We start from the raw sequence: 22847 nt of genomic DNA, 5'->3' as shown, positions 1-22847 counted from the left end.
GTGTATTAATTGATGAGTGCATCATTTGTAAAGATGTAGAAATCATGACTTTCAGAATCATTACGTTTTACTGTTTTGTTCAAGATGCCATGTTTTTAAACTAGATTTATCGGTCTAGCTCATGGGTCTGTATGGACATAGATTTAACAATGAAATAATATCATTCCGATCATACTTTATATTGATCTTGTATCAAATTAGCACTCTACATAACCGCCTCTTAACGGTTAGGAAGACGCAAGGATACGTTTCTATGATTTGACCTGGTAATCATGATTTTACCCCAGTTAACACAGTTTCGAACTCTTCATTAAGGCAAACATATTTACTAAGTTTCAAATGGAGCCAAATGTGTAACCTCTAGAGTGTTACATTTAAATGTTGACAACGGATACAGGTTTGTCATTACTGAACATTATTCTTAATTGTTATGAGATCTATATAAACGGCAGTTTAGTATCCGATTTAGTATACAGATGGACAGTAAACTAATGCAAATGTCAAATTCGCATACGGGTTGACAGAGGTGTGTCTAAAAATTACATGACGTATGTGCGCTAAATATATTTAAACCACACCGTCTTGTATTTTCAAACACTGTTGATATGATTCCAAACAATAAAACAATAAATACTTCATTACATTCACTAAACCTGTCCTTTTCCTCAGACACCTGGAGTTAGCGCTTTCTAGCGTATATATAATCAAGACTTCTGCATAAATTGTTCAACTCTGTATGTATGAATATACCATTAATTTGCAAATGACAGGAATCATAGTGCAATAATATAAACATTTCTTACTTTTATAAGAATGCAGTTCATAAAACACACATATTATTATCCTACCTGTTTGACAGTATGTGCCTTCGTATCCGGCGAGACAATTACAAACATGCTGATTGTTGTCGACAGAACATGTAGCTCCATTCTGGCAGGGGCCATTTGAACAGGTTGCTGAAAATGTATAATCAGCTATATAACTTAAAACCAAGGAAATATATGCAACATCAACATTTATTAAAAAAAACCTTTTATTTCTTAATTAAATTAATTAACAGCAAATGAAATCATATAACTTTAATCAATGTAAAGTTCTACTGACAGATAATCAGCTATGTTCCAGCATTAGTTTCATAATAGTGTAAGCTAATGCTGAGGGCATATACAGAAAACGAAAATAAATTCTAACCTCTCGGTAAGTATTCTAGTTATAAGTTCAATCTGTAAGAGTAACTATTAACAAACTTTATTCTCAGTTACAGGCTGTATGTGTCCAGATTAATGCCATTTTTCGAAGCTTACCAAATATTTTCATCAACAAATACACACTTTTAGTTAAAATGTGTAAAAACTATGGAAGTTGATATAAAAATTAGAACGACTTCAAATGTCGTTTATATCATACACATTCATATATCTATATTATAGTTTTGGTATATAGTTTTTAATATAGAATATCAAGGGGAACGGTGATTAAGGTGTCGGCTTCTCAACCCGGGGGTCGTGAGTTCGAGTACACTTGTTATATCATTTCGATTCTAAAACGTCTTTAACCTGGGATAATAGATCAAAGGCGGTCGCACTCTTTATCGTCGCCCATATGGCGCCAAATTGTATGTCGACATTACGTCACAATTCCGCGTTTTAACAAAAACGTGCATGGATTTTTTATAAAAGAATTTTAATTTTTGCACAAAATCGCGTTCTCAGGCGTGCATTAACAAGGACGACAAGAAAGTCTCACTCTCACACGTTTTTAATGCGTGTTTTAGGTATTCGCAAAATAGTGCCTCGCTGCTAACATAACAAATTGGATACGGGCAGGTCAGCGTTGTCGGGAAGTATTAATGTAATGTATAAGAACACGTCTTTCCCGGTTCTACCCTTTATTGTATATATAGAAACAATAGCGTTAGAAGGAAGCGACGTCTAAGACGTAACGTACAAATAGCGGTAGACGTCACGTGCAAGACCGCCAACGTATATTCTTGACAATACAGCCCGCGAAATGATATGAAATAAATACAGTCAAAGATTAAATTTTGTAAAATAAAATGGTATAACTAAATTATCTTTACTGTGCATATGAAACTTCTGAAATTCATTTCGTATTAACCTACTTAATTTTACGTAAGACAGCTTCTGGTAAGTTTCTTTGCAAATTGATTTCATTTTCATTTTTCTAGCACTTCAAACGGATTCAAACGGATTTAATGGTAGCTCTGTTTGTTACCCCACTGTTCGTTCTGATTTTCGCGGCACGTATAAGGCCATCTTTTTCCACTATAAGGTTTTCTATAACTGATAGTTTCCATTCAGAACGTGATTTTTCATAATGGAACCGAACGAAATCTCCTACTCTTATCGTGTGATGAGTGTTTCCTGTCGCTTGGTGGTTCTCGCGTAAGGATTGGACTATTGATCTGAGTATCCAATACTTGCGGATTACACCGATACCGAATCCGAGATAGCAATCCGATATACATACGTTATTTTAAGGGATAGTCTCAAAACGTTTTATACTAGATCATAATATCTAGTCATTACTGTTTCACACAACAATGAAATTTTGTTGTTTGTTTTTCTTCCAAAAACTTCACACAAGGCAAGGCTTCTGTCTCAGACGCTGTAAAAATTCTGCTCCCCACTGACTCTTTTTCAAAACTTTTTCATAGAAATATTTCTTCGGTACCCTTTAACAAATTTCCAAAGTCCTTACCACAAGTAACTTGAATATAATGGTTGAAGCTTTCAGAATTTTCTTATCAGATATGGCTGTTGTGTACAAATGTTTATTGTATGACCCTCAGCCAAATTCCTTTAGATTATTTCGCTATGTAAAACATGGTCGCCATGGGTTAGCAATGAAGGTTTCCGTATAGTCTATAGCTATAATGGAACTTTTAAGAATCGCCTACGCCGATTTCAATATGATTCCATGGTGCCAGATTCCTTCAGTTGGTACATTAAAGAATTAAATGACCGCTAGGAGCGGAACGAGGTTTCCTCATACAATCACAGCATAAAACGTCTTCTCTGTAAAAACCAGAACGGAATAAATATCTTACTCTGAATCTACTGTAAAGTTTTCAAAGCTATTTGGCAGAAATACGTCGTCTAAAACTTACCTGTTATGGCAGTGGAAAATATGGATTTGTGGCAATTTTCAGGAGTATATATTACGTAAGTTCGAAAGAATTCAGATGGCATGTCATTATTGAGCACATAAATATAGGAAATAAAGGTATGCAATAGGGTAAAATATGGTTTTTCGGCTTAGTGACATACACGACAAGACATATGGAGAACATTTATGTGATCTGGGGAAGTGATTCAGCCATACTAAATTTTGCATTTGGCTATTTTCTTGCATTATGTATTTTAGATCTCCTGGGGCCATATTCATAAAACATCTTAAGTATAAGTTTTGACTTAAGTTGAAGATTTTACTTAAGTTTGTGGTGATTTCAGCTTAAGTCTTAGTCAAAATCTTAAGTCCTATTCATAAAACATCTTAAACTTAAGATACGTAAGAAATGACTTTAGGGTCAATTTTGCTTCAAGTTAAGTCACCTAACACCCTGTCTTATCTTTTAAGAAATTTCTTAAATCAGAAAACAAGATGGCGTCGTCAGTACGATTCAATTGTAGTTTTTTTTTTCAGATAAAAGCACTGTAAACATAATTGTGCATGTTGTATCTGTCTGTAAGAATAGAAATTTAAAGTATATTGAGTTCGTGTACAATTTATTTCGCTTTATGCCTATCGGTATTTGAAGTGAACGTTATTTGTTTTCGCGCTATGAGGGGTGAAAAATTTAGCCTTCTCAGCTTCAGGCACATAATCAATTCTAAATTGCAATAAATGTTTATCTAAAACGATATTGGTGACGTACCGATTTTGTAAAAATAAACCGAAGTTTACAGCAGCTTTATCTCTGCAACTGACCCTTCTGTCGGATCAAATATATTCAAATTGAAACAGAAAGTAGACTCTGCATGAACAGATGAAGGATCTTTTACGGTGACTTGCAAGGCTTTGAACTATCAAAAGTAAGTTTATTTCTATTTTTGTTTCTTACACCTGAACAATAGTATATCAATATGGAGTTTCCCCGACAACACACTTGTCAGCTTTGCGGCACATGCTGTTTCAACAGCAGCAACTTGTTACACATTTGTTTATAGAAGTGGCTAGGTGTCTGGTATACAGGCGTGAACCTATGTTTACGTTCGATAAACTAGGTTTTTCGAACAAAACTATGATTTTCGGTAAACATAGGTTCATGTTCGTAAACTATTGTTCACGCTCGTGAACCCAGGTTCACGCCCGTAAACACAGGTTCTTGCTCAATCGAAAACCTAGTTTAACGAACGTAAACATGGATTCAAGGGCGTAAACTTACGCTGTTTTTCATATTTTTCCACTCGAAAATACAGGTTAGCATTTGATCATTCTAGTTTTTCGACCAAGAACGTAATTATTGGATAATTGGCTTGCCGTGAACCATATGTTTACGAGCGAGAACCTATGTTTACGACGGTGAACTTGGGTTAACGAGCATAAACCACAGTTAACAAAAGTGAACCTAGGTTTACCCTCGTGAACTAGGTTTCTCGAACAAAACTATGATTTTCGGTCGTTATCCTTTGTTCACGGGCGTGACGCCAATTGTCCAATAATTAGGTGAACCCAGGTTCACAGTCGAAAAGCTATGATTAACGATCAATAAACCAGGTTTTTCGAAGGTAAAACCAGGTTTTTCGAATACTAACCTATATTTTCGAGCGAAAACCTAGGATAACTCCGTAAACCATAGGTCACTCTCGTAAACATAGGTTCATGCTTGTAACCCAAGTTCACGGTCGTAAACATAGGTTCACGTTTGTAAACTATGGTTTACCAGCGTTAACCGTGGTTCACGAGCGAAAACATAGGATAACAATCGTAAACATAGGGTAACGACTAAAATTCGTTGTTCAATCGGGAAGCCTAGTTTATCAAACGTAAACAATGGTTTACGGTCGATACATTAAGATAATAAAGTCACCTATGAATTTACGGACGTGAACATATGTTTATGACCTTTAACCATAGCTTAGGGACGTGAACCTATGTCTACGACAGTGAACCTTGGTATACGAGCGTGAACCTAGGTTTACGTTCGATAAACTGGGTTTCTCTAACAAAACTATGATTTTCGGTCGTAAACATAGATTCACATTCGTAAACTATGGTTCACGCTCGTGGACCCAGGTTCATGCCCGTAAACATAGGTTCTTGCTCAATCGAAAAACCTAGTTTATCGAAAGTAAAAATGAGTTTAAGAGCGTATATGGCAAGTCAATTGTCCAATAATTATATAAATGTGAATCCTGGTTCACGGTCGAAAATAAGATACCGTTAGATAAACCTGGGTTCACGAGCGTGAACCATGATTTGCAAACGTGAGCCTATGTTAACGACCGTAAATTTGGGTTTATGACCGTGAACATGGGTTTACAACAGTAAATATAGGTTCACGCTCGTGAACATAGGATAACGACCGAAAATCATAGCTTTTTACGAGAAGTCTAGTTTCACGCTCGTAAACATAGGTTAACGCCCGTAAACTTACGATCACACACGTAACTAGAAAATGCTTTAGTAAAAAAGCGCATGTCTCCCCCAATGCAAAGTCCTATAGGCAAGAAGTCAACAGGGGTCAGGAGCGAAAGTCAAAGAGACACTGATGGTTGGCTGCAATAGGGATCATCTACTTGGCCTGTCCAGTCATCCCGCTAAATTTCAACACTCGTGGCCTAGTGGTTCTTAAGTCACTGTTCAGGCTCCTGTGACCTTGACCTTTGATCAAGTGACCTCAAAATAAATAGGGGTCATCTACTCTGCATGTTCAATCACCCTATTAAGTTTAAACATTGTAGGCCAAGTGGTTCTCAAGTTATTTCCAAAAAATGGTTTTACAATAGTGGTCATCTACTCTGCATGTTCAATCATCCTATGAAGTTTCAACATTCTGGGTCAAGTGGTTCTCAAGTTATTGATCGGAACTGGTTATCAATGTTCAGGCCTCTGTGACCTTGACCTTTAACGGAGTGACTCCAAAAACAATAGGGTCATTTACTCTGCATGAACAATCATCCTATGAAGTTTTAACATTCTGGGTCGAGAGGTTCTCAAGTTATTGACTGGAAATGGTTTTCCATGTTCAGGCCCCTGTGACCTTGACCTTTAACAGAGTGACCCTAAAATCTGTGACCTTGACCTTTAACAGAGTGATCCTAAAATCGTTAGGGGTCATCTACTCTGCATGACCAATCATCCTATGAAGTTTCATCACTCTGGGTCAAGTGGTTCTCAAGTTACTGACCGGAAATGGTTTTCAATGTTCGGGCCCCTGTGACTTTGACCTGTAACAGAGTGACCCCATAATCGTTAGGCGTCATTTACTCTGCATGACCAATCATCTCATTAAGTTTCAACATTCTGGGTTAAGTGGTTCTCAAGTTACTGACCGGAAATGGTTTTCAATGTTCAGACCCCTGTGACCTTGACCTTTAACGGAGTGACCCCAAAATCGATAAGGGTCATCTACTTTGCATGACCAATCATCCTATGAAGTTTCAACATTCTGGGTCAAGTGGTTCTCTAGTTATTGATCGGAAATGGTTTTCAATGTTCAGGACCCTGTGACCTTGACCTTTTACGGAGTGACCCTAAAATCAATAGAGGTCATCTACTCTTCATGATCAATCATCCTATGAAGTTTCAACATTCTGGGTCAAGTGGTTCTTTAGTTATTGATCGGAAATGGTTTTCAATGTTCAGGCCCCTGTGACCTTGACCTTTGACGGAGTAACCCCAAATTCAATACGGTCATCTACTCTTCATGAACAATCATCCTATGAAGTTTCAACATTCTGGGTCGAGAGGTTCTCAAGTTATTGACTGGAAATGGTTTTCCATGTTCAGGCCCCTGTGACCTTGACCTTTAACAGAGTGACCCTAAAATCGTTAGGGGTCATCTGCACTGCATGACCAATCATCCTATGAAGTTTCATCATTCTGGGTCAAGTGGTTCTCAAGGTACTGACCGGAAATGGTTTTCAATGTTCGGGCCCCTGTGACCTCGACCTTTAACAGAGTGACTCCAAAATCGTTAGGAGTCACCTACTCTGCATGAACAATCATCTTATTAAGTTTCAACATTCTGGGTTAAGTGGTTCTCATGTTACTGACCGGAAATGGTTTTCAATGTTCAGGCCCCTGTGACCTTGACCTTTAACGGAGTGACCCCAAAATCAATAGAGGTCATCTACTTTGCATGACCAATCATCCTATGAAGTTTCAACATTCTGGGTCAAGTGGTTCTCTAGTTATTGATCGGAAATGGTTTTCAATGTTCAGGCCCCTGTGACCTTGACCTTTGACGGAGTGACCCTAAAATCAATAGGGGTCATCTACTATTCATGAACAATCATCCTATGAAGTTTCAACATTCTGGGTCAAGTGGTTCTCTAGTTATTGATCGGAAATGGTTTTCAATGTTCAGGTCCCTGTGACCTTGACCTTTGACGGAGTAATCCCAAAATCAATAGAGGTCATCTACTCTTCATGAACAATCATCTTTTGAAGTTTCAACATTCTGGGTCAAGTGGTTCTCAAGTTATTGCTCGGAAATGGTTTTCAATGTTCAGGCCCCTGTGACCTTGACCTTTGATAGAGTGACCCCAAAAATAATAGGGGTCGTCTACTCCAGCAGCCCTACAATTCTGTGAAGTTGGAAGGTTCTAGGTCAAATGGTTCTCCAGTTATTGCTCGGAAATGAAGTGTGACGGACGGACGGGCGGGCGGAAGGACGGACGGACGGACGGACGGACAGGGCAAAAACAATATGTCTTCCCCAGAGGGGGGTGGGGAGACATAAATATAGGTTCATGTCCGTAAACTATGGTTTACGGCAGTTAACCTTGGTTCACGCTCGTAAAGCTATGTTCACTCCCGTAAACATAGGTACCTGGTACACGACCGTAAACATAGGTTTACAACTGAAATTGATAGTTGATTTGATAATCCTAGTATATCAATCGTAAACCATGGTTTACGTTCGATAAACTAGGTTTCTCGATTGAACTATGAATTTTGGTCGTTTTCCTATGTTAACCACCGTAAACTTGGGTTTACGACCGTGAACCTACGTTTACGAGCGTGAACTATGGTTTACAACGTTATCCTATGTCTTCGCTCGAACAAACAGGCTAGTATTTGAAAAACCTGGTTTTACGTTCGATAAGTTCACGCTGGTATACCCAAGTTCGCGTTCGTAAACATAGGTTCACGTTCGAAAATATAGTTTCACGTCCGTAAACTATGGTTCACGGTCGCAAACATAGGTTTACGTCCATAAACATAGGTTCATGACCCTAAACCCATTTTCACGCCCGAAATTCATTGTTGATCCTATAATCCTAATATATCAACCGTAAACCATTGATTAAGTTCAATAAACTAGGTTTCTCGATTGAACAATGAGTTTCGGTCGTTATCCCATGTTTACAATCGTTATCCTATGTTTACGCTCGTAAACCCCAGTTCACGCTCGTAAACCCCAGTTCACGCTCGTAAACCATAGTTTACGAATGTGAACCTATGTTTACGACCGTGAACTTGGGTTTACAATCGTGAACCTACATTTTTTTACCGTGAACTATTGGTTTTACGGGGGTTATCTTTTGTTTTCACTTGAAAATATAGGTTAGTATTCGAAAAACCTGGTTTATCGATCGTTAACACTAGTTTTTCGATCATGAACTAGGGTTCACGTAATAATTGGACAATTGGTGTGCCATAAGCGTAAACTAAAGTTTACGCCCGTTATCCTATGTTTTCGCTCGAAAATATAGGTTAGTATTCGATAATCCTAGTTTTTCGACCAAGAACGTAATTATGTGATAATTAGCTTGCCGTGAACAACATCTTTAATCCTAGTTTTTCGACCGTGAACCTTGCCATGTAATTATCGGACAATTGGCGGGCCATGGGCATGAACCTTGGATCATGAGCATGAACCATAGTTAACGAACATGAACCTATGTTTACGACCGAAAATCATAGTTTTGTTTGAGAAACCTAGTTTATCGAACGTAAATCTAGGTTCACGCTCGTATATCCAAGTTCACTGTCGTAAACATAGGTTCATGTTGGTAAACATAGGTTAACGTCTGTTAACTATGGTTCATGGTCACATCTGTAAACCCATGTTCACACCCAAAAATCATAGTGGATTTTATGATCCTAATACGTTTGATAAACTGAGTTTCCCGCTTGAACAACAAATTTCGGTTGTTATCTTATGTATAACAACAACAACAACAACGTCATATATGTTTACAAGCGCGAACCTATGTTAACGAGCGTGATCTATGGACTAAAGTCTGTGGTTTACCAACATGAGCCTACGTTAACGACCGTGAACTTGGGTTAACCAACGTGAATATGGGTTAACAACAGTTAACATAGGTTCATGCTTGGGAACATTGGATAACGACCGAAAATCATAGTTTTGTTGGAGAAACCTAGTTTATGGAAATGTCAAATAATTACGTTCTTGGTCAAAAAACAAAGAGTATTGAATACCAACCTATATTTTCGAGCAAAAATATACACGTAGGATAATGGGCGTAAGCCAATATTGTTGGTTTACGCTCTTGAACGCATGTTTTACGATCAATAAACTAGGTTTCTCGATTGAACTATAAATGTCAGTAATTATCCTAAGTTTACATGTACGTTTAAGCGTGAACCATAGTTTACGAACATGAACCTATGTTTACGACCGAAAATCACAGTTTTGTTCGAGAAACCTAGTGACCCAAACACAACAGACATCATCTACCAGCCATCATTTAAAAATTCCCACTCGAGTTGATATTTGAAATTAAATATTTAGCATTTTGGGAAAAAAACATTTTTGCATTCAGCAATAAGCATAATGCATTCCGTACATTCATTATAAAAGCTGCACATATTAGGATACAGATCATTATCCCTTAATAAAAGAATTGACAAAAGCATGTCTTTAAAAATTTGGCATTTACCATTTTAGCAATAAGCATTGATTTAAGATATAATTATGACATTTATCATTTGGTATGCACGGAAAGGGTTTTGTAGTAAGCATGGTGTGGCCTTCCATACAAACTTAAATCAAACAAATTATGTCAAACCAGCTTCTTCATATGAATAACAATTTGCTTAGAAACCATCAATTTCATTTTTAGTTGTTTTTTTTTTTAATTTCTGAATAGCTCATATATGAGCCGCGCCATGAGAAAACCAAAATAGTGGTTTTGCGACCAGCATGGATCCAGACCATCCTGCGCATCCGCCCAGTCTGGTCAGGATCCATGCTGTTTGCTAACGATTTCTCTAATTGCAATAGGCTTTGAAAGCGAACAGCATGGATCCTGACATCCACGCAGGCTGGTCTGGATCCATGCTGTTCGCAAACCCACTATGTCGGTTTTCTTATGGCGCGGCTCATATTAACTTTTAACCTGTATGAAATGATGTTCTTTTAATTACTGTTATGTAGTAAAAGCAATTTTCCTTGTTTGAACATACATATTTGTCAGTCCCTGATAAAGTGACAAATACTATGTAACAGAATACTTGTGAATAGTATATACTGCAGTTGCAGCAAATAGAAACAGTTTAGTATTTATGGACTAAAATAGTCTCAATGCAGAGCATCATTTTATTCAAATATTTTGTATCAAAATGCTCATACATGTTTCTTTGGAGTTCATACTTTTTATTCATTTTTTTGTGGAATGCTGGGTGACAGTCTATTGATATGCACCTTACTCTAATTAGTAAGTTTTTAAAAGATTCCAGATGCAGGGAAATTCAATAAAATATCATGCTAATTTATTTCTTAAAGTTTTTTTTTTCTATATGAAAAGTTTCTGTTTGTAGAATCTAATTATGTTCAAATCTGAACAAGGAGTTGTGAAGGGGTAATATACCTAAATTCAGTCTGCACAACAGAGACTAGACATTTCCTAATTAAAATACTGTAATACTATTATTTCATTTATTTATTATTTTTTTGCACTAAAATAATTCATATAAATGCACAAAGCCATAAAGAATACTGCAATCATCATCCAGGCACTGTCACGAATAATATGCAAACTGTACTTGCTGCCAGCTGTATGCTGTCAGAAAATTATGATTCAATTATAATTATAGGAACTTAAAAATGTGTTGAAAAAGTTTAAATAGAAATCAGACTAATCCCAATTTTTCTGCACAAAAAGTGGAGAATATTCATGATCCAAAGTATTATGAGATATCCTTCATTGCTAGCATGATATGTTATTGAAATATATTTCTAATTCATAATTTTTGAAGAAGAATTAAAGTGATTGTCATGATATGCACTTATTGAATGGCTTACCGGTCAATAGTCAAAACTATTGACCAAGGTCCAAAGGACTGAGGGTCAATAATTTTGACTAATGACTGGTTTTAAAGCCATTCAATAAGTGTTTTGTTATATGACATGAGAAATTAATTTTCACATATAACTTTTCAACAGTTTGACTTACTAGCCAAGAAATCATGTCTTGAATATAGACTGATGAAACAGCACAAACTATGGACCACCGATTCATATAAATATAACGGGTCTTCAATAATAAATGATGCTACGTACTGTATTAAAGTATGTCATATAGCCTACTAAGTACTAAAGGCATTCAGGCTTTAGAAGAAGACGATTTTTAGAAAAAAAAGTTAGAATAGAAATGAAGTATGACAGACATTTCTCTATGACATATATTATATGACTCCTTATAATCATATATCACTGGTCCATGTACTCAACACATGTTCTCTGAGCCAAAGTTAAAACATGAAATATGTGAAAATTTATTTTTGATGTCATGTAATAACTAATTATAATATCAAGTTTAGATATTCAAATGACTTGCTGTGTAGTCAGAAAGTCATTCAATAAGTTGACACTAATGTCTACTATGTGATCAAAATATTATGTATAACAGTTAGATGATCTCTTACTCAACTTCTAATACATATTATGTGAGGAAAAAAAATCATTTTGTGGACTTTAATACTATACATTTAGTTTAGTATCAACTGAATTAAGTATAGTTTTCAAGTTTGTTAAAAAAAATAACACAAAGTCATGATATTATGCTTATTTTCTGATACCATTTTTCCTCATATATTTTTCAAAACCAAAGTGAAATCGGCTCTCGATGCATCTGGTCCCTGGTGAAGGGCTAGGACAAGTTGTTCGAGGTCAATTTGATAAAAGTTGTTAAAAAAAACTATGAGGTTCGTCTAAAATTTGTCTTAGTGATAAAACGATAAACACAGTAATTATGTACCGTTACTTTTACTTAAGGCTAATAATCATAGCTTTATGATTTTTTCACACAGTAACGAGGGGCATTAACTGTCTAACCTTGGAAAATTATGGATTAACCCACAGTCTTGAACAATTTTCCAAAACGAAATCGGCTTTGGTGGTGTTGGTCCCAGGGTGTATGGCTAGGAGAAGTTAGGTGAGGTTTTGGGTAAGGGCTTGTCTGGTTTTTTCAAACTTAAGTAACATCTTGTTTTACCCCAATATTTAGGGGGTTATTGACTGATCAACTTTTAGCAAATTCTGTGAAAAATCAGTCTTTTTCGTTTAAAAAACAACAAGGCAAATATTCAAGTTTATGTTTCTTTTATTGCGGTTACGGTGCCAATCGCTGCATAAATGTCCCCCCAAACACTTTGCATTCGTCTAGGCGTTTCGTTGAACCTAAATGGTGGCATCGGTCCTGAAAATTTTGCTTTGCATTACTTCTGTGCTAAATCTATTTAACAATGCCATGATCTGCAAATGATAAGAGCAAAAGTTGCATTGAAGACGATCAGTTTGCCCTCTTTTTCTTAGAACAAAGTTTACGAATTCGTCTTTCATTGTGTCTACAGCATAATAGTCTAGTAGAACAAGTAGAATTCTAGTATCAAATCCTTGACACAACAATTCAAATTTCACCACTGGTTCGAAAGTCACTACGAACGTTTGTTATTGTCAATGTCCCTTCTTTCGAAAACCGTCAAGTTGCTCTCGTAGGGCGTTAGACATTTCCCCCGGGACAATATCTTTTTCCCGTCTTTTTGTAAATTTTTTTGGTTTCAATAGTGAAACATTTATAACTGTTAAATTCGGCTTACTTTCAAAGATTTCAATGGTAAACTACTAAGTGTCGTCGACGACACTTAACAGTTATAAGATTATCACTTTTTGGCCAACAGTAACAGAAACAGCAGTAACACCGTTTGCAAACACTAACGTTTATTGGTCGACGGAGCTTAAAAATGTGCGGCTTAGGTTCCTTTTCAGAATTCATCATACATCATTTTACAGATATTTAAAGATATTTACTGTCTATTAAATTTATTATGGCCCAGGTTTTTATCTCTGGTATGATTAAGGTAGTTTATTCAATCTTCTACCTTATGTCTTCTATGAGAATGCCGTTAGAAGTACTTTCCCCAAGATAGAACATTGCATGTTCAAGCATTTGAAAGACAATATAAATACCTTTAAAATGGTGTACAGTAAGTGGTGTCATATGCCCTTGCATAGTAATTTTTTTTCACTTACGGCGTTTCTCCCTTGATAGCGACATACAAAATTGATTAATACACCCTATTTATTCTCAAAGTATGCGCGTTGCCCTACATGCATTTTAAAGAAATTAACATCACGTTTAAATTCATGTATAACAAATTGTGTCACATTCCCTGACAGTTTGTGTTTAAGCTGTTGAATATACCCCCAACGAACATTTTCATCGCATATAAGGTCGTATATTAGAATATTCGCCGTTAAGTACCAAATTTCTTTACCCAGAAGCCTTACTGCGTACTAGGGCAGCCATTTTATTACTGTCTGCCAGCTAAGTGTGCGCTCTTTCGATTATCATAGTCTTCTTTCAATTTCATATTCTAAAAATAGGTTTCGGTACCCCGAGGAAAATAAGCGATTACAAAGAAACAAAATGGAATTTAGATAAAATAATTGCTATTTGCATAGTTTTTTACCATAAAGAAAATATAGACAAATGATAAGATTGCTTGCGATTCTATTGAAAGTAGCTTTAAATGTGCACAGGAATATTCGAACTCCCTTGTAAATAGTCATAATTTTGTCAAAAAGTAGTGCAGTGCATTTCATACATAAACAGCGCGCAGGAAACAATATGAAATCGGATATCACACAGGCCAATTCCATTGCTAAAACCAAAGTGTTGGAACATTGAACATTTGAGTATCACACTGAACTATTGACACTTTACATGGTTAAAGAGGACAAAACATGTACAGTAAGAAAGAATAAACTACATTTTTAATCTATACTGCTACAAACATTTTCAATACAAATCCCCACCAAGGCCGAATATCTTTTTTATTTTTAAAGCTATTTCTTCTTAATACTGCACAGGAGGTATTTGTTATGCAGTGGGAAAATAACATTTGTACTTGTTAAAGAAGTTTACGATTAAGATTAAAGTTTTGAGTCTGCACCCTGGTTAAATTTCGAAAATTGAAATATAGTTGAATTGTATTTATCTCCATAGTTGAGCATGATTTCTTATGTCACATCTTTTCTTCGGTGATTTGATAATTTTTATTGTCATGTTAAGATAAGATAGACATTCTTTTAAAATCTTGAGGTGGATAACAAATTTAATAATCTTAATACATAACTATAAAGTCACCATGAAACCGGGAAACGATAATTACCATTAGTTATGTCATTTGTACATCTCATTCTCAGATTCCTCCTTTTCATCAATGGCGTCTGACCCTGTTTCAGCTGGGTTTATACCAGATAATTTAACTAAGAGGTGTGTTTGAGATTAATTATAATTTTTGACATTTTCATTTATACCTGTTTTTATTAACCGTCGAAATAGTGTCCAAGTGCATATATATGGTATCCCCCATCATAGGTTACTGGCATATTGCCGAACAAAGTGTGTGACTGCATTTCAGCGAGACCTTCATCTGAGGAATGATTCATACACTTTCTTGTAAATGTTCTTATTAGCTTGGTGGACACAACAAATTTAAAACAACTTTCATCCTAGTTTTGTTCGAAATAAGACCTTCATAGAACTTTGCAGCGACCTTTTTACCACTTGAGGTAAGTGTAATAGTTGTTTGTCCGTGTATTGAGACGAGAAAGACATTCGAAACGTTGAGTACTACCAACGTCCTATCGACAATAACATATTTCTGGGCATTTCTACTATTCAATGTATGACTTTCACACTAGAATAAAGAAAGTGAACCCTCGTCGCATAGCCTTTTAGCATATTTAAGAACAATGTTTATTATAATATTATGGTATTTTGAACACAGAAAAAATAAGTATTTGACATAGATAATACGAATTAATAAAACAGCACGGAATGTTTTACGAAATATAACTATCGTGAAATGAAGTATGGAAGTATAACTATCGTAAAATGAAGTATGAAATGATAGTTGAAAGAAACAATATTCAAGGGGCGTTCAATATGTAATGTTACTCCGTATGTAGTTCCGTAACCGCTTATTATTTTTAGATGCGGTTTTCGGCACATTATTTTAGACACATATATTAGACAACGCTAAGATGCTGAAGCCATCATGCTAAGTACACATGCTAAGTACACAAGCCCAGATACGGAAAATCCGAGGCTAATTGCACAATAAATGTTTAAAGGCGTACGCTAGAATTCCCTGTATATGAGATGGGCGAAAATTTTCCCAATAACAGAATTTCTTTAAACTTTGGATATTGAAGGACAATCATCTAAGAAACAAAAATATGCAATAAAAATCATAGGTCACCGGTATCGAAAAAGAGTTATCTGCCCTTGAAAACGTCATTTTTGGGGGAAAGGCCGTTTTCAAGGGCAGATAACTCTTTTTCTTTATTTCTTAATTTTTCGCACCAAATTCTAGCATACGTCCTTAACATAATGATAATGTCTGATCGCTGAACTATTGGACGAAGACAAACCCTCTTCTAAATAAATGACAGTCACTTCGACTTCTGTTTGTACGTCCGACCATTTAACGATAAAGAACACTCGGCCTTAACACCAATGTTAAGTGAAGACCAGTTTAAGGTATAAGGCCCATAATAGAGTACCTCCTTTTGAAGAGTATTCAATTCCTACCATAAACCTACTGGACTGCAATTTTCTGGGGGCCGTAGGTTCATGCCCCACTTGGACTATTTTTTTTCCTTATTTTCCATTTTTCTGGTAGAATTTTACTTCTTTCAAGATTTATTATTGATTAATTGTACAAAAGCGGAAAAAATCATTTGATAAGCGATTTCTTGCTGTTCAAAGTGAATTTACCTTTGAAACAGAAGGGGCAGAGTTAGACATCTTTAAAAATACTGAGTTACATGCGGTAAAAGTTCTCTGTTTTGCCTTCATTCTTTAGATTACATATTGTGGAAGAATAGAAGGTAGGTTGCACTTCTGCCCTATGGTTATTTTTTGAAAGAAATGAGCGCAATTCAAAACAGACCCGCAGGATTCGACCTTAATTTTTCAATTTAGGAGTTAGAATTCTGTCTCATTAAATCCGTTTACTTGAGACTAGAAAAAAATGATAGGGGCAGTTTTATTTTAAGCTTTATAATTGTTTACCTATAGTTTGATGTTTCTTTTATAAAAAATAATTGTATAATGAGTTCTCTGCAAACGTTTTGGATAAAGGCCATCACCTTGAAATTTATCTCTACTTGAGCTTGAGGAAATACCATAAATTACACAAAACTTATAAAAAAAACGGCACGGTAATTTTTTTAAAAAAAAATTTGCAACACAATGCAAGGCACAGCCAACGGTAAGAATATACCAAGCAAATGCCATTTTTTAAACATTACTATTAGAAATCTAATACCTTAAGATAGAATATCATTCTAGTGACCAAGCTAGGAAATGAGTTAGAGTATTTTGAGATACAGCAGCTGTTTCAAAAGCCATTTAAAAGCAAGCCAATTTTAAGATCATATTTGATTGAAAGCTCACATCTAACGCCCCCGCCCGGAAAATGGTTAGTTTTTAAGTTAGAATAATTTTGTAAAAAACAGAACACGAGTTCTCTTGTACTTGTTTCTCTCACCATTCTCTGCAGTACATTAGCCTTGGTAAGCAAACAAGTCAGAACTCTCGATTGAAACTACACTGTTAAAAACCATATTGGAAGGTTATCAAAATTTAAAAAAAGCAAAAACAAACGCACTGTTGCACGCGTGTATACTGCATGACTTGCTAACGAAATTGTACTTAATATAAATTGACCCTTTCCGATATTCAGTAAATATCAGTTGTATTTTTAATTTTTCAAGCTCTCCAAAATCGACAGCGATGTCTTCATACACTTGGTTGCAAGCTCGATAGTGTCTTTATCCTCAAAAGGCAGTGTATATTGGCGTGGCAGTATGTGGCATGACCTGGTATGTTGATGCCGAAAAACAACAACATAACATGGCAGCAGAAATTCTTTTAAAGCAGTGTGGAGGTGTATTTTTGTATAGGAAGTGTCAGCTTGTTAAGATATTATTAAAGGAACAACAGGGTTTAGATATAAAATGGCAACGCCCGAGCACTGCTCTCGCGTGATATTGATTAAAAATGACACGTTGTATTATATGGACAGGATTGAAATAAAAACACAATAAACAGAAAATATAGTTTTGTTTGCCTGCTATAAAAACATTAATTTATTTCATAAAAGCAAATATAACTTCCTCATTGATGGAAAATAAAAATGATAAAATTTCCCATTCTCGCAACAATTACAATGAAATAGGACAAACACAGATTTGCTCTAATCTGAATTTAATACAGGTATACAGGACAAAGAGAACTATTTAGAATGACAACAGCAAATGTAATAGAGTATCATGCTTAATTGTGGTAATATAATACGGCATGTGAAAGTATCAATTGCGGCTATTTAAAACGCTTGGGTGTGCCTATTTTCATACCTAAAATTTATTTACCATTTCAGTTATGAAAAAAAACCCTGTTGATTTATATATTCCTATACCTGTCACTTGAAACTGTATTTTGAAAAAAAGGAATTAAATAACAAAACTTCTTTCTCCAAAGAATTTTTGTTTTACAAATGCGCAATGAACAAGTTGAATGCAATGCATGTAATCTATATGCTACGGAATCCTGTCTGGGCCATTTATAATGTCGCCGTTGCGTTTGTGGGGTCGACACACGACAACGCGAAGTGAAATAGGGACAGTGACAACAGACCATCCCAAACGACGGCGACAATCCCAAACGACAATGTCGCGATATCCACTTTGAAATGTTGCCTTTCAAAAGCACGATATATCGCGATGTCACTTCACGTTGCCGAGTGTCGTATCGCATTTGCGACGGCGACATTATCAAACGACACGCGATAATCACAAACGACGCTCGACAACGCGAAGCGACAAATGTCGTATCATATGTCGCCTGCCGCGGGTTTGGGTGAGGGTCGACGCGCGACAATTCAAAACGATACACGACACCCGAAGTGACACTCGACAATACGAAGCGACATTTTCATAATGTCGTATCGCATGTCGCCCGTCTACCGGTGAAAGGGTAAGATAAAAAGCTGTATTTCCGTACTTTTCCGTACGTAAAATGTCCATGTTTTTCATTAACTTCAAATAATTGTAGAATGTTCTAAACACAAGATATTTTAATAATATTCTCAAAATAAGAACTTGTCAGAGCAGTCAAGACAGTCCTGAAAACCCAAGCACTACCTTCACTGAGTCCAATGACACCATTGGAGCAATTCTCATGGCTCCCCGGGTCAGTCAGCTTAGTCTTGGCCAGCACCCTACCACATATAACAAGTTTGATCATTTTCTGATACCTGTCCTATTTTTTTTAATTATTATTATTGTAATTTATACTGAGTTTCAGGTGATAATGACACTATGTTAGATTTTGACCCTTGTTCGAGTCTCTACACCCCGGGTACCTACCTATACCATATATATATGAATATGTTCGTAGATGACTTGGCTTTACATTTAAGCTACTTACAAGTCCATATGATGCCATCAGAGCTCAGGACAGGCATCAGACAATGATTAAACTTGTTATATACGGTAGGGTGCTGGGTGTCGTCTTCAAAAAACAACAACAACCAGGAGCAACAACAACGGAGAAGACTCCCCCCCCCCCCCCCCCCCCCCCCCCCCCTATTGGCGGTGTCCTTGTAACATCAAATTTAACATCAGACGACCATGAACATCTACCTGTTAATCAAATAAATAGACTATGAATGTAAGCTGTGTGAAGCAGGGTATCTCAACGAACTAGATCATGACACGCGTTATTTAACAATTATTACACGTCAGAATCCCATTAGTATATTAAATATACACCTTAGCATCCAAATCAAATCTGGAAGTCAGTATGGAGTGGATTGAATAGTTGAAACATCAAACAGAGGTACAAAGGCCTCAGCAACGACCAGTAAGTGGTATTCAGATGCCAACTTTGTCAGAGAAAGTGACCAGGACGCTGTTCACACCGTTCCCTCTTACATAATAAAATCTGCTCTCACTTACCAAAAATAAAACCAACAAAACTGAAACTTCATTTTTTGGGACAAATTGATATCTTTCAACTGAAGCGAAAGACAACTTCAGTATACATACATCATGGAATCAGAGACAATTTTCTCAGTATAATTGACAAAGATATCATCCATAAAAACTCCAGCCCAAGTCGAACAAAATAACAAAGCGAATTATCAGGCAGATTGACAGTGCTTTTAAAAATACTAACGTGTCCAGCAGAACCGAGGATTCTAAATGGCAGAACAAGTTGAAATGTTAAAAGTAATCCGTCTTGTACACACTACAGTTTCGTAAAGGTTTGCGTGAACATGTTATCAATAAACCATAATAAGTCAACAGATGGAACAGAACCTGACACAACTCTGTCCATTCAATAAATGGGAAAACGGTATACGCATAATTTGTCTGCCTGCTGCGTATCATTTATGGCAATATTCACAACAATACTCGGACGAAGGTATACATCCTTAATTTTCAATTTAAATCACTTAGTTTACCTGATAGGGGTCTACATCAACACAGCCAATTGTAAGGTATCATAATAACATCGTCTGGCTAGGCGAAACGTTTAAGGACCCTTCAAATACACTATACTGCTGAAGAACACTCATGAAAAATTTCTCTGGGGCTCACTTTTATATTCCAGAACTCCCTGAAGTTAAAAGATGTTGCAAACGATTGGAATATGTACAGCGTGTTCCAATAGCCATTACAGGTGACAAGACTGTAGCAGCCTATTATTATCTTGTTTGTAGCTTGACACTATATTTTAACAACGTAACGGTGGATAGCGCCTAAATAGTGCTCCTGTATTTTATACTTATACCTACTTTTTATCAACAAGTAACTGATGACCTCACTATAAATCAGAAGTGTGAGACGAACGATTATGTACTCAGTTGCAAGAGAACATAATCTACGATCGACCTTACGATCTGCGTTTCCCTGATTGGGCTAGGTGAAATTTCAAAGATGTTCAACATAGTTTCAACAGTATACGGTCACGTCACAAAAAGGCCATAAAATCAGATATTTTTAGGACTGTATAAAAGTAAGCAAACAAATGTCATTACCTTAGACTTTGCCAAAACCTTCGAAAAAAGTCTACAACAATGTCGTCTTTACCAACCATTATACTACTGAATTAATACCCCAATCTTTATCAGGATGGACAACTTCCTTAACTGTCGGAAACAACAACTACTTGTGAAGGATTCCACATCATCAGAGTCATATTCCACATCATCAGAGTCATATTCCACGTCATCAGTGTCATATTCCACATCATCAGGGTCATATTCCACATCATCAGGGTCATATTTCACATCTGCGGTTTTGCAAGTAATATTCGTTGGCCCTTCTCTATTTTGACATATATATAGACGACTCCCTGATATTGATAATTCATCATTAAGGCTCGTTGCCGATGACATCGCCGGAACTATCGAGGCAAAATATGTTGCAGTCAAATTTTAACAAGACATTTGAAAATGATTAGGCCAGAAATACACAGATATGCAAGTACGGGGATGGGCTGGTTGCGCGATGTGAAGGGAATAAACGCAAGAAACAAACCAGACAACATACATATCAAACGAAACGGGTAAAAAGCAAATTGAAAATAGGAACAGTGCCTTTGAAAGGTCAATAAGTAGTCTTGGAACTGTAGGTTATGTTTTTAGAGAGGCACTAGTAGCGTCATAAACTGTCAGTAGGCTAAAGTTAGTATCTATCACTACTGACAAGCCCCTAGAAAAATATTTACTTCTATCTCTCCAATGTGATGTCAAACATCATTCAACAGTTTCAGGCGAATTTCTAGATTGACAAGACTTGTTCAGTTTTCCGTAGTTGCAATGATCAGTTTCAACTAAAACAATACATTTATTTTCCTATTTGTTTTAGTATTTTTTTGTCAAATGCATACGGCATGATACGTAGGAACCCATGCGAATTAAAATAATGAAACAATTAAACGGTCGGGTTTTTATCTAAAATTGTATACAGTCAAATTTTATTTCTGTTAGTTATGGTGGCTGATTTGTGCCATTTTGTTATTTTGTCGTGATGGCGCCTCGCCAAATTTCTCTCCTTCCGGAATAACATTTTCATAATAGTATTATTTAAATTGGAGATAACAATTTGTAAGACTTAATAGTTATATTATATAGTAATATTTGTCAGTTCCTAATGAATTGTTTCCACTCACTCTTACGTTCACTCCCGTACCCCACCCAAACCTCAAATCCATCATTGATTCCATCAGTGATACTTGTAAATTACAAGTTGTTTTTATGACATGTAGATAGATAAATGGCAATATGCGTGTGTGCACCTCTCCGTCCGTTCGTCCGTCCGTCTACTTTTTTGTTGTCGTACACTGGGAAAATAAGCTTGTCTCAGTGAGATAGATTCTTTGAGCATGGCCCTTGTCCAGCCTCCTCAAGTATGACATTGACCTTTTAGATAGAGAGTTTTCTCAAGTATTTCGTTAGGCATTTTTCAAAATTTTAGCCAGTACTTTAAAGCCCTTTTATATGTTTTTATATACAATGGATACAGTCACCCAAGATTGCAGAATTTAATGCCTTTTGTATATCATGCAGGTTTTAACCATCGTATTTTATCAACATTTTAATTTCAACACTGTTACAATAAACGGATGCCTGGTCAAATATGAAAAAAGTGGAAAACCACAGGTCGTCCAACACGACATAAACGAAAAAGTAGCAGGCTCGGTTTGATTGAGCCTGTTAATAAAGCATATTTTGATGTCATTTCATGATTCAGACACAGGTTCGGAAATTAAAGTAATATTCAAAAGATTTTTCAGATATGATACTGTATCAAATTTTAAGTATTTACTCATTAAGTTACACTTTCATTGTTATCAAACACTGCTAAACGCAAAAAATACTGTGGACAAATGTTTAAAATTTTGGAAGTGAAATGAACGCCGCAAAGTAAGTCTTTATGCCTTTTTTGTTGCTGGGATCACGTTACTTTGTAATATGGTCGTAAGTTGCAGTTTCATTGAATTGTGAAATAGAATTGGAAATAAAATAGCGCTTCATATCTCCGTCCGAAGAACTGAAACAGACAGTAGCCTAATACAGTAAATATAATGTTTTTTTTCTTTTCT

The 22847-nt window shown here is 36.1% G+C and overlaps 1 protein-coding gene across 1 annotated transcript in view; it reads right to left on the bottom strand.

Annotated features, from left to right (window-relative positions):
• Positions 1-21138, bottom strand: part of LOC123560101 (fibrillin-1-like) — a 76777-nt gene extending 55639 nt beyond the window's left edge. Inside the window, exons 1-2 of the mRNA XM_053517001.1 lie at positions 20910-21138; positions 849-956 (exon numbers count right to left, since the gene is read on the bottom strand). Coding sequence (XP_053372976.1) covers positions 849-956; positions 20910-21138 — 337 coding nt within the window. The remainder of the gene's footprint in view (positions 1-848; positions 957-20909) is intronic.
• Positions 21139-22847: the final 1709 nt, after the last annotated feature.

Source organism: Mercenaria mercenaria, chromosome 10 (genome assembly GCF_021730395.1).
Source record: "Mercenaria mercenaria strain notata chromosome 10, MADL_Memer_1, whole genome shotgun sequence".
NCBI lineage: Eukaryota > Metazoa > Mollusca > Bivalvia > Venerida > Veneridae > Mercenaria > Mercenaria mercenaria.
This window is presented reverse-complemented; position numbering and strand designations above follow the sequence as displayed.